General features: G+C 39.6%; 1 protein-coding gene across 2 annotated transcripts in view; it reads right to left on the reverse strand.

Moving 5' to 3' along the window:
* The window catches only part of si:dkey-191m6.4 (rho GTPase-activating protein 22), a 47,059-nt gene that overhangs the window by 8,452 nt on the left and 25,589 nt on the right, over nucleotides 1–13,018 (reverse strand). Inside the window, exon 4 of one of the 2 annotated variants that reach the window (XM_031297890.2) lies at nucleotides 6,528–6,656. In XM_031297890.2, coding sequence (XP_031153750.1) covers nucleotides 6,528–6,656 — 129 coding nt within the window. Of the gene's footprint in view, nucleotides 1–165; nucleotides 519–6,527; nucleotides 6,657–13,018 lie in introns of those variants that run through there. The other variant, XM_035997765.1, reaches the window with a different exon arrangement.

A 13,018-nucleotide genomic window follows, 5' to 3' on the forward strand; every position in this document is an offset into this window, starting at 1 on the left:
TACCCTTAGTATTTACATTTCTTTTCTTATTTAGGCTATATGATTTTTTTTCAAATATATTTTTAAGTCTTTAATTATGCAAACGCTAAGAAAAAGATAGCGTCGTCACATTAAAAGTGTTAAAATGTCGTGTTCGATGAGCCAATCATGGACTGGTAATGTTACCTGTTGATTGGCTGCAGCAGTCGCAGCTGGCTGACAGCTCGCAGTAATCGTAGTAATTCACCGAGCAGGAGCTGCACAGCATCAGAGCGCGTTTCTCATACATCCCAAAGCCACATTTCACCAAGTTCATCCATTCCGGTTCAGGCATTTGACTCCACTGGTGGATTAATCCCGAATTTACAAACTCCTGCAGCCTAAATACGCTAAAGCGGAAACGAGCTACAGTTGAGGAAAATGACGGAGGCGTTCAGACGAAAGGCATGTGACGGGGGTCAGTGTGCTGTGACCGCGGTGCTGCTGTTAACGACGGGTCTATAAGTTGGCGACACATCTATTCTGGGCCGAGAGCCGAGAGACAGACACCCCTACCCTGCCTGTGTGTGTGTGTGTGTGTGTGTGTGTGTGTGTGTGTGTGTGTGTGTGTGTAAGAGAGAGAGAGAGAGAGAGAGAGAGAGGCTGGAAATATGAGCCAGCCAGTGTGAGGTAGGCCTACACCACTAAACCTTAATCAGCAGCATTAATATATATATATTAGTATATATATATATATATATATATATATATATATATATATATATATATATATATATATATATATATATTGCTGAGTGGCTGAGGATTAGGGCCACGTGTGAACATTTTCTAAGTTCTTAAAGTCAGAATTCTGAGATTTGAGTCAGAATTCTGACTTTTTTCTCAGAATTCTGAGTTTACTTTAAGTTAAAAAAAACAGTCACAATTTGACTTTATTGTCTGAGTTTTAAGTCAGAATTCTAATTTTTTTTCCCTCAGAATTCTGACTTTAAACTCAGAATTTAAATACATTTTTTTATCACCTCAGAGAGAGAGAGAGAGAGAGAGAGAGAGGCTGGAAATATGAGCCTAAATACAATTATGAATCTGAAAATGAGCATAATATGAGCACTTTAAGTTAAAAAAAAGAGTCACAATTTGACTTTATTGTCTGAGTTTTAAGTCAGAATTCAGTCCCCCCCCCTCAGAATTCCGACTTTAAACACTGAATTAAATTTAAATTTTTTCACATGTGGCCCTGATCCTCTTCCGTACTGATGCGTCCCCTCCCCCTTCTGAGAGAGAAAAAGTGTCACATCTGTGAAGAGGCGTTAGATAGGATGTTTGGGTCAATCAATCAATTTCTGAGCACCAGGCTGCTGAAGAAACATGTAAAGTTGACAATACAGCTTCAGTTGGTCCTTTTCATGTAGTTTGACTATTACATTGGAGTCACAGCTAGCACAGAACCAGCATCCATTATTCTAAAACATAAATAAATAAAAAAAATAGGCCTACCAGATGATGTTATTTTATATATATTTATAATTCTTTGTCGTAGGCCTATATCAGTATGTATGACAGGTTAAAAACATTTTTATGGTGCAACGTAGGGCTGGGCGATATGGAGAAAATCACATATCATGATATTTTTGACCAAATACCTCAATATCGATACCGCAACGATATTTTAGTGTTTGGTGCTTTCACAAAATATTTACACAATGAGATTTCTGATAAATAATCATCAGTAATGTGGATTTAATCACTAAGTGGGTAAAGGCAAATAATAGAACAGTTACAACAGTCTGGTAAGTTCAGAAAATGACATCACTTTACTGTAATGCAGCCTTTAAAACCAGGAAAAGACAACACTTATGTCATATTACGATATCCAAAATCTAAGACGATATCTAGTCTCATCTCACGATATCAATATAATATTGATATATTGCCTAGCTCTAGTGCAACGGGCCAAATATTTTACACCAAAATGGTTAGAATTTAGGAAATGCCTTCTAGGCTGAACAACCTTGTAGGCTTTTGAAAGATTGCTGGGTGTTTATATTAAGAAAATGGGATGCTTAGCTCCGTGAATGTAATAGTAATACATAAGAGGCACAAAGTGGGGCTGCGGCTAACCATACAGTAAACGTGCCATAATACCAAACAGTTAGAAAACTACAGAGTTGGATGATAATTCTTGGGTTCAGCAGTATAACAGTCATTTGATTCAGAGTTCACAACAACAAAAAAATAGTATCATTATTAATATTCTTTTGTAACTGCTTATTTCAAGTAAAATACCAAATACTTTTAGTGTACACCTTCTCACGTATGAGAATTTACAGCCTTTTTCTCTTTTATGTAATTGTTAGACATAAGTTTGGCCTAATAAAACTTGAAATTGGCAGAATTGAATACATTTATTGTTAAAACTAACGATGAAATACACATGATCATTAAGTGTAGCTTTGGTAGTTGGCACCCCTGTTCCCCCTCTGCCAACAGAGCTTAACCATGGCTGATTAAAAATGAATTTTCAAATGAGACCAGTGATGTCGTACAGTATGTCAATGGAGTGTTATTCTACATGTATCCCCCTATTAATATACTGCTTCTTTGTAACCCAACACCATGCTGTTCAGCTGCTCCTTATGTCCCAGTTCACACCCAGACAGACAGGCCTGGTTGTATTTCTGGCCTCCCGTCAAGTAGCCTACATTAGTTGGACAGCCCGACCACAGCAGACAGGGTGAGAATTAACCACAGGCTCCCTGCTTGCATGGAGAGGGCAAATAGACTCTGTTTGACTGGATTCAAATTCACAGGCTAAACTGCACCCAGGACATCTATGCTCTGCTGATTAGGGGCTGCACTGTATGATATGAGGAAAATATATAATTGTGATTATTTTGGCTCGATGGTGTTTTAAGTCCCCACCGTCGACTTCAAGACACCTAACCCTAACCCTTGCCTAACCCTAGTACCTTCCATGCAGCTCTGCCTGGAAGATGACGTTGGGGGCTTAAAACACCATTATGCTCGACTGAAATTGCAATTATGATTACGATATTGGAGGGAATGATCATTTTTGTATCACTCTCATTTTCATGGAATTAAAAAAAAATGATATATAGTTATTATAATGTGATTTTTGCGAGGATCTGTACCAAACAAAGATTTTTCCTTTAGCCTGTAGGATACGATTTGTAGGCCGGGACGTCTCTGCAGCACCACAATACTTAATTCAGAATGGTTTGACACATTTTTTGCCTTTAACAAATATTGTGCTCCCCTGCGATTTGGATATTGTGCTTGTCCATATTGCAATTTCGATACAATTGTGATTCATTGTGCAGCCCTACTGCTGATCCTTATAGTTTATTACTCAACAAGCTCAAAACAAACAGCACCCAATAGAAGCACCCTGTATAGTAGTTGGACACCAGGAATAGAGACTTCAGGGTGAGAATTAACGGCAGGCTAAAGAAATGAGACACAGTACGGGTGGGTGATACTTTTCTTGGCCGGGCTCAAGTTTGTAACTCATAAAGCATAATATGGAGACCACCACCAGAGAGGTTTCCAATTTCAGCAATACTGTATATCTTATTGCAAGAAGTGGAAAGGAAATGAAGACTTCCTGTCTTAGGATGGTGCTTCTTCTTATGATTATTGGTTTCGTAAGAGATTTGAATAAAATGTTATGATGAACAGAATCGTTACTCTCTCTGAACAAGCAATATTCGGTGCCTTCTGTAGCTGGACGTAATCGGTCTTGCTTGTATGTTTTGGTTTGTTGTTTATTTAGGGTTCGTGCATCCTCAAATGTTGCATTAGAACTAGGGCTGGGTATCGTAAATTACGATACTAATTCCAGTACCCTTAAAGTGATACCAATACCAATAGAGTACTTTATTTGATACCTTTTTTCCCCCCTACTTCATTCGATACCCATCATGTGAATGGAAGCGTGAACTGCTACCACCATCAATTCTTAATGTAGACATTAACCTGGTGCATTATGAACAAATATTTGAGGGTTGCTTCTTGCTTGTACATAGGCCAGTAACAATTATAACATAATTGTCTAATCGCACTATTTTTACGTAATCGCGGTTTCTTTGTTGAACCCCAATGAATCGCTACATTAGCTAAGGTCCTATAGAAGTAGGTTCCACCATGGAACCGGTTCCTACGCAAACGGTAGTATTCGGACCGGATTAGAACGCAAATTTCGGTTCCTCATTTCGGTTCCACTTAATGTGTCGACTGAAATATTTTCCCTCTGTCGCTCCGGGTCTCTTTTTTCTTTCTCCCTTTTCTTGCCGAGTGGCCCGCGTCTCCGCTCGCGGTGTGAACCGAGTGTCCGCGCTATTCTCCGACTTTTGTAGACGCTCCGAAACTGACGTAAATATATCACACTTTCTCTGTAGTCTACCGTTAGCTAGCTATCGTAAATGTAGGCTACTTTTAAAATGCTATATTTTCCCTCTGGGCTAACCAAAACGGATGTAAAAGCATATTAACCATTCACTGCACGTGATCGCTAGTAAACATATTACACTTGCTCTGCTAGCCTATCGTTCAGGACAAGACCCTGTAGCCTGGTGGTGGGGGAGGTGGGACAGCCTCCCCAAATTGTCTGCCCTTTCAAACTCATACCTGTGTGTACAGGCCTCTTGGACACCATCTGAGAGAGTTTTTGCCTGTGCAGGACATGCCATAAGTCGGGAGAGGTGTAGTATCTTGCCAGAGAAGGCAAATATGGTCATTTTCCTGCAAAAGAACTGCTAAAGTTTGAAGCTGGTTTAGTTAGCATAGCAACTCAACATTTATTTTGTTGTTACTTGTTAATAGTGTAACTGTTATTTATTGTTACATTTTTGTAGTTGTGTGTTAGGTGACTTAGGTTTACTTATTATATATTTAAGTACTTTAAAATGTTAATATATTGTTAAATTGAAATACTTTTCAATTTAAAAAAAACTCTGTGAAAGAGCCTTTCTGTGATGTCATTTTTCAGTTTTTCAAGAATCGGTTTAGGAATCGGAATTGTTTTAAAAGTACTGGTTCAGCATCGGAATCGTAAAAATCCAAACAGTACCCAACCCTATTTATAAGGGGTATGCCTGTTGCTGTTAATTGTTGATTTTGTTTGGATATGCCAAATTGTAATTGTATACAATTACAATTTGGCATATCCAGTGATTATTGGTTGCTATTGGTATTATTACTGTTGAGCTAAAGCTATGCTTTTTGTTAGTTGTTGGCACTTGTCCCTATATACTTTAATAGCAACAAAAATGACATGAGGGGATACAGTTAGAAAGAACTTTAGTACAGATGCAGTGATGACTATTTTGCCACATAGTTGTTCTAATAGTGATGACTATTGTTGTACTCCTAATTTAATTGAATCTGGTTGTTTTTTTTTAAAGATCAGTGCTTTGTTTTTTATTGATGAGGATAAATGTTCTATTGTCAATTTAATGTTCATTTAAGAAAAAAACAAAACATTGTTTTATGATATTAAAGAGGCGTGGCTTACTTCATAGACTGTATATCTGTGTTACTACATTATCTGGGCCACATAACAGTGATATGACAAAAATACGTTAACTGGAAAACTTTAATCTGTTTGAAAAAGTAAAATAAATCAATACATCTTTTTTTTTTAAATATGGCTAAAAGAGATCATTATATTGTTAATTGCAATTATTCCTGAGACAATGAATTGTACAGGAACATTTTTAATTGTTTCAGCTGTACTTGTATAGCCTGGTTGACACCAGACCCTTCTCAGTTGTAACTGAGAGTGGGTCTGGGCAAGGTTAATTTGCAGATCATTTCCAAAGGGCTCAAATGCCTCTGGCCGCAATTGGATAGTCCTTCAACCAATCAGACCAACGATCCGGGTGACGTAGCAGCGACAGTGGCATCAACGGGTTGCTGCGCTTCGGTGGCCGTCATGTTGAATGTAAACAAAAAGCTGCTCGCCGTTGCTGCGCTATCGTCATGGTGTAAAGCCCGCCTCAACGGTTGTGATTGGTGTAAAGCCCGTCTCAACGGTTGTGATTGGTGTAAAGCCCGTCTCAACGGTTGTGATTGGTGCCTCGATTTGGAAAAATTGGAAATGGGCTCTTGGCCAGACTGACTTGCAGAGCAAATCTCAAATTTGCCGGAAGTTCGTCAGGGTTTTCCCAGGCTAGTACTTGTACTCTTTACAGCATACATTCTCTGAGAATCTCTTATGTCCAAGCAAAATTGGTATTGTAACTGAAATTTCTAATTCTAATTTATGTAGAATCGGAAATGTAATCGAATCGAGATCTTGTAAATCGGAATCAAATCAATTTAAGAAATCATTGGCGGTACCCAGCCCTGCTTGGTACTGGATTATTTCGGTAGGTATTGAGTAGCAGTACCCAGCCGTAATTAGAACAGCCTTGAGTTTTAATTGTCCCCCATTCCTATGAGGTCAGACAAGCTCGAGGATGAAAGTCTGTCTGTGTTTTTAAAAGTGATCACGTTTCTCGTGTTTCAGTTCAAAGGTTTGGCCTTACCTCCTCCAAACGGCGCCCAGATGACCCGCCGTATGGCCTTGACCCAGTCATCCATGTCAGTCTGGGAGTTTGCCATGAGCAGGAAAGACTCATGGCTGATTGGGGCCCGGTCCTTCTCTCCTGTTCCACCTGGACGGACAAACGATGGGGAGGAAGGAGACAGAAAGTAGGGATGAGTAAACCAGTGATTGCAAATATGTATTTGTCAGAACAGAATATAGAACTAAACCAGTGGTATGTTGATGAGCAGACATATATTGTAGCTTTTCCATACATCATGTCCCAACCTTTTTTTTTTGTTTTTTTTTGCTGACAATATGGCAATGATCGCATTAGGGTCAGGAGGTGTCGGGCCGTGGATTGATAATTCGTGCATGTGTTTTTAATACAGTTTGCTACTTTGCTTAATGGTGGTGGTTAACCTCAGTCATATTGGACACTCTAGACAACTAAAATTGTGTTGGCAAGATAATAACATCCAAACAAAGTTGTGAATCTTGCATCATCATCAAACTGAATTGCAGCCCAGAAATTCAGAAATTGATGCCTGAATTTAGTGCAATGTTCTTTTTAATGACTGTATAGAAATTCCTTCTCTGTTTAAAGATTTTTTTGGGGGGCTTTTGGCCTTTTTGTCGAGAGGACAGATGAAGACAGGAAAGTGAGGAGAGAGATGGGGGATGAAATATTTGAGAAGGTGTAATATTTGGTATTTTACCTTGAAATTAGCAGTTACAAAAGAATATTCAATTTTTTTTGTATTAACACTGAATTAAATGACTGTTATACTGCTGAACACAAGAATTATCATCCAACTGGGCTTTTCTTTTCTTTTAAAACTTTTATTTGAAAGGATAGATGAAGACAGGAAAAGGGGGGGGGGGGAGGTGGGGGGGGGGGGACATGCAGCAAAAGGCCGCGGGCTGGACTCGAACCTGGGCTGCTGCAGTAAGGACTGAGCCTTAGCTTAGTACATGGGGCCCACAGTCAACCAGGTGAGCTACCAGCGAGCCCCAGAAATTGCTTTTAAACCAAAAATCAAATAGCGTTGATTCAGATTAAAACCAATGTGCTGTAAAGGTTTCTCACCACTAGATGGCACAATTGTCCTGTTATGCATTCTGTTTGTTTGTACTCCAACCCTCCTGCCCTGTCCTGTAATTACTGTATGGCACCAGTTTACATTTCATTCAAGGCATTAAGCTGCTTGGCACTGGGATCCAGAGCAGCTTTCAGTGAGTGCACAAGTCGAGGGAGCCTCATTTTTTAAAATTTTCACACATGCCTTGCATGTGAAACTAAGCACTGTGTAACACGATCAACAGCTACATAAAAACTCCATTAACACCATAGACCGCAAATATATCGTGTTATCTTGAACCCATCACCTTCGTGCATTGACTGTTTTCTTCTGCTTGCACGTTTAAATAATCTGGGACATATGTCATCTGTTTCCCTGTTTGTCTGAGCCATTTGTGTTGGATGCTGTTGTTGCCACAGTCACAGTCATTGTTGTCCCAATCATTTAGCTGCGAGGAGGGAATCCAAATATAAACAGCGGTGCCATAAAGCTAAGTGCCATAGTCACCCAGCTTTGCAAAGTCACACTGTCATGACACACAACAATGTGGTCTGTCTTCAGATGTGCTCCAGTGCGGTGGAAATAGTGAACTGAAGATATAGCATTATTTGATATTTTGCCCTCATTAATGCATAGAGTCTGCGTATGAGAATATGCACAATATTATCTAAATGACTGCTCCAATTTGCCCTCAGGAAAAGAGGTAAATTAAAAGGGTGATTGGAAAAAAAGGGAGAGGACACTTAGACATTAAGGAGCCTTGGCACATCGAACACTTCCTTTATAATCAATCAGGCCCTGATAACACACAGACATGCACGCACGCACGCACACACGCACACACAGACACACACACACACACACACACACACACACACACACACACACACACACACACACACACACACACACGCAGAGCCACTTTAAATCAATCCAGACATAGCCGACAGACACCACAAGTATTGGAGTATTTGTACTGGATGAGGAGTACAAAGTTCCTATTTGGAGCCAATTAAGATAACACTGACTGCAGGCAAACCTTAAACTGAGTTTTCCTCCCAAAGTCTCAGGATCAGTTTGATTTCCACGTGGTGATCATCAGACAGGCGTTGACATTTTAGCCAAGCTTAAGCCTGTTTATTGTCTGACATTTAAGAACTGAAGCTATAATTCTTTACAATTATAGCTTCCTAAAATGTCTGACTGCTCGTAGACACTGCTGAATGGGAGATGTGGACAGGAAAGAAGGCAGGAAAAAGAACAGGTAATTCTGAAAGTGCTGAAATCCTTTCTGATGTCACGATGGGAGCTTTTTAAATTGCTAACATGAATAGAGAGATGCCTGTTCTGAGTATGAGCAGAGGTGATGTAATGCACCTTTTGATGTTGGATCGCCCTCAGTGGTCCTCAGTTCTTAAGCATCAATCGTCTTACATCAAAAGCATCAAACCTTGTTATTTCAACAAAGATGGAACTATTATTTTGTAAGCATTAGGGCTGCAACTAACGATTATTTTTATTCTTGATTAATCTGTTGATTATTTTTTTCGATTAATCGATTAGTTGTTTGATCTATAAAATGTCAAAAAATTGTGAAAATTGTTGATCAGTGTTTCCCAAAGCCCAAGATGACGTCCTTGGATGTCTTGCTTTGTCCACAACTCAAACATATTCAGTTTACTGGCATAAAGGAGTAAAGAAACTAGAAAATATTCACATTTAAGAAACTGGAATCAGAATCTCAATGCGATTAATCGATTATCAAAATAGTTGCTGATTAATTTAAAAGTTGACAACTATTCGAGTAATCTTTGCAGCTCTAGTTAGCATTCAACAGCCATGAATTTTTGATATAGTCCCAAGTTACTTGAAAATTGTAATTAACTACTCTACTCATTGAAAAAGTATAATTACGTAACTCAACAGCAAAAATAATCAATTACATTACTTGTACATTATTTTTGTTAGCAACAAGGAGGAGGTGTTTACTGACCATCAACAGCTAACTTAACGTTAGCCCCGCTAACATGCACGCAGCAGTACAGTCCCATCCTCATAAGCTGCGAAGGTTATACACCCTCCGCCCTGGAACAAAACCAGATTCCTGAACGTAGGTTTACTTAACGTTAGCAAGCCAGCTACACTCAAGATGTACAGTGAATTAGCGAACTGTAGAGTGAACTGCTTTTGGTAGAAGATGCCCCTGCGTCAAGCTAACGGTCTCTAACGCTACTGAACACACATAATTGATATCAATCCTACTGAAAACCAGAAAACAAGCAGATACATCAAAGTAAGGTAGCGTGATTATAGTGCTAAAAACTGTGCAAGAAACAATAAAAAAGGAAGGGAAAGAGTACAAAATCGAAAAAATACTTGCAATGCAAAATACACAAATTTTATTGGCCAGACTAAAGATTCTCATGGATAACCTCCCAGTGAATACTAAACCACAACCAAAGACCCCTGGCCTTACAGCCGCTCTTCAGATCTGACCTCATGTTTTTCATCCAGCTGTGGACACAACAAGCTCCCACCACAATATATACTGCGTGTGACAGACAGTATTAGCACAGTGGACACGGAACCAGACATACTGTATCAGTAACTGTGTGCAGCAGACCCATCAATCATGCAGCTAAAGTATCTGTAAATAAAACTAATCATTAGCTGCTTCAAAAGATTTTGTAAGTCACCAGATGATAACAATTTTCACATCAGGGTACTTCCTGCCTTGCTAAATAAATACCAAGATCAAAGTTGCAATACAGCTTAAAAAAAGAAAAAAGAATATGTCTTAACCTAAAGTATGTTGCCGGATGGGAATTATTGAACCAAATACTTCACTTTTTTATGTTGGGTGACAATTCATCCACTTCTGCATTCAAACATTTTGCAGAAGTACATGTAGGTGGGTTACCGCAAAACGTTAGACATAACGTCAGTCTGCTGTCTATCTGTGTCTTGTTTATCCATAGAAAATTGAAAATAAATAATCCTTTATTGATTTTGTTTGAATGTGCAATAATCTCAATATATGATGTATCTTGCAAAAAAGCATTCACTAGAAGTATTGTTTTTTTTTACTACTACGCAAAAAAGCCATAAAGAGGTTGTATATCTGAGCTTCCATCAGTCTCAAAGGTACTCACGCGCTCCACTCCAGCCTCTACAACACAAGTTCAAAATCTCCAGCATCTGTTTCCCGTTACCTTGGAGATGTTGTTTCTTCAGTCTGTCCGGCTTGCAGCACACCGGCCCCATGTCTGAGTGAGCTGCAGCTGGGACTGGCTCCGGCTCTGGCCTAAAGCTGCAGCATGAAGCGGCTTCTCCGTCAGCGCTTTCCCCGTTTGGAAGCAGATCAGTACGCAGGTAGCACTGACGGCCAGAACCTGCCAGTGAGGCATGCTCGATTGCCAGCCGAAACAAAACTCGTCAAACGAGTCCCACTTTTTACCCTTCACTCATTTATTGTGTCCATTCATTCACTCTTTTCTTCCTGTTTCTTTCATTCAATAGTGTGGGCAGCAGGTTGGTTCCCTCAGCCCCCCTGGGGAGAAGCAAATCCCTGAGGAGGAGTAGAACAAGGCTCTTTCTCTCTCATTCTGCCTCTCCCTCTCTCTCTCTGGGTGTGTGTGTGTGTGTGTAGTAGCAGGGAGATGGGCTGTCCTCCAATCTTTGCCAAACAAACTTGTATACACACACACACACACACACACACACACACACACACACACACACAGACACACACACACACACACACACACACACACAGAGACAGAGACACACACACACACACATACAGAGACAGAGACACACACACACACACACACACACACACACACACACACACACACACACACACACACACACACACACACACACACACACACACACAGACAAAACAGACAATAGCCATCAATCTTTGTGAGATGAAGACAGTGTAGACTTTGAATTCTTCCCATTTGTTCCAGGATCATACAGAACCGTATGAATGGAATATTCTCTGCACTTTGCCACTTTCTATCACTGATTACTATAACCCAAAATTGACACTGCTGTTCACAGGAAGTCTGAGTGTGGATCTGTCTATTTCTTGAAAATGCCACTTAGCCTAAGCTTATAGAGTGCAAGCATGTAGATGATGCATGCTTCAATACAACTCTGTAGTCCTCATTCTCCATTTTATCCGTTTATGAAGAGACTTTTTTTTCTTAAAAAAAATACCAGCTGAGACACGGTAACAACACATTCGACATGGTTAAAGAAAGCACATTCTCCAGGCTCTAAACTAATTAAGCAAAGACATGACTTTCTAAATATTAACCAAACGGAGATAGAACCTGCCTGAGGTTGTTTTTGGTTCTTGTTAAATAATTTACAATTGAAATATACTGTGGACTGAGTTATTCTTAGCAAATGTTTTGGCCACCACCATACCTGAACTGACTGTTCCACCTATTAACATTGTTATTCAAACAAGATTCACGAAAAGCCATGACAGCACTGCCTTCTCTGTTTTGATTAATCCTCGCAGCAACGATTACAAAGATGGAGGCTAAATTAAATACTGTACAGAACAGCAACCTCACACAATATGAACCATTATAATACATTTAAGATATATTAAGCTCTTGTTAAGTTGCATTATTTTTCATACTGTAAATGCCAAGAATATTGAGTCCATGTGATTTTTGGTTTGGTGTAACGTCTTCACTATCCTCAGTGCGACCACAACATTCTCGAAATTGTTTGTATTTACAGTAATGTACGTTTATTATCCCACTGACCCACATTTACAGTGTAAGATTGATACCTATGGGTGGTTAAAGCATGACTGTCGGGGGTTTTTGTATACACTGCAAAAAGTCTTAAGTCATGTAGTCTAACATCAGCCACCAGGAGTAACCAGTATTTTCACGCACAGTTACAAAACATAAAGCAGAAAGTAGTGCAGCTATAAGATAAGATCTGAAAAGTAATAGTTTGACATTTTCGGGACATTGGTGCATTTGATTTCTAGCTAAGAGTTAGATGAGTGGATTGACACCACTCTCACATCTATACTGTAAGAAAATTTGCGTTTATAGGATGGAGAAGGTATGACCCGCCCTACTCCGCCTCTGATTGGCTAGTACTCGTTGCCTTAGTTGGTTGGATTGGTTAGGTTTAGGCATGAAGAGTAAGATTGGGAAAGTTTAGGGCAAAAATACCAGGGTAAGCCAATCAGAGGCAGAGTAAGGCAGAATGGGGCGGGACATGCCTTAGCCGTCCTAGGAAACGCAAATTTGCGTACAGCCAACAAGCTTAATTTAGCACAAAGACTGGAAGCAGGGAAAAACAGCTAGCCTGTCTCTGTCCAAAGTTTTCCACCACCTCTAAGTCTACTTATTAACACGTTATATCTTGT

The sequence above is a fragment of the Sander lucioperca genome, chromosome 22 (genome assembly GCF_008315115.2).
Source record: "Sander lucioperca isolate FBNREF2018 chromosome 22, SLUC_FBN_1.2, whole genome shotgun sequence".
Taxonomy (NCBI): domain Eukaryota; kingdom Metazoa; phylum Chordata; class Actinopteri; order Perciformes; family Percidae; genus Sander; species Sander lucioperca.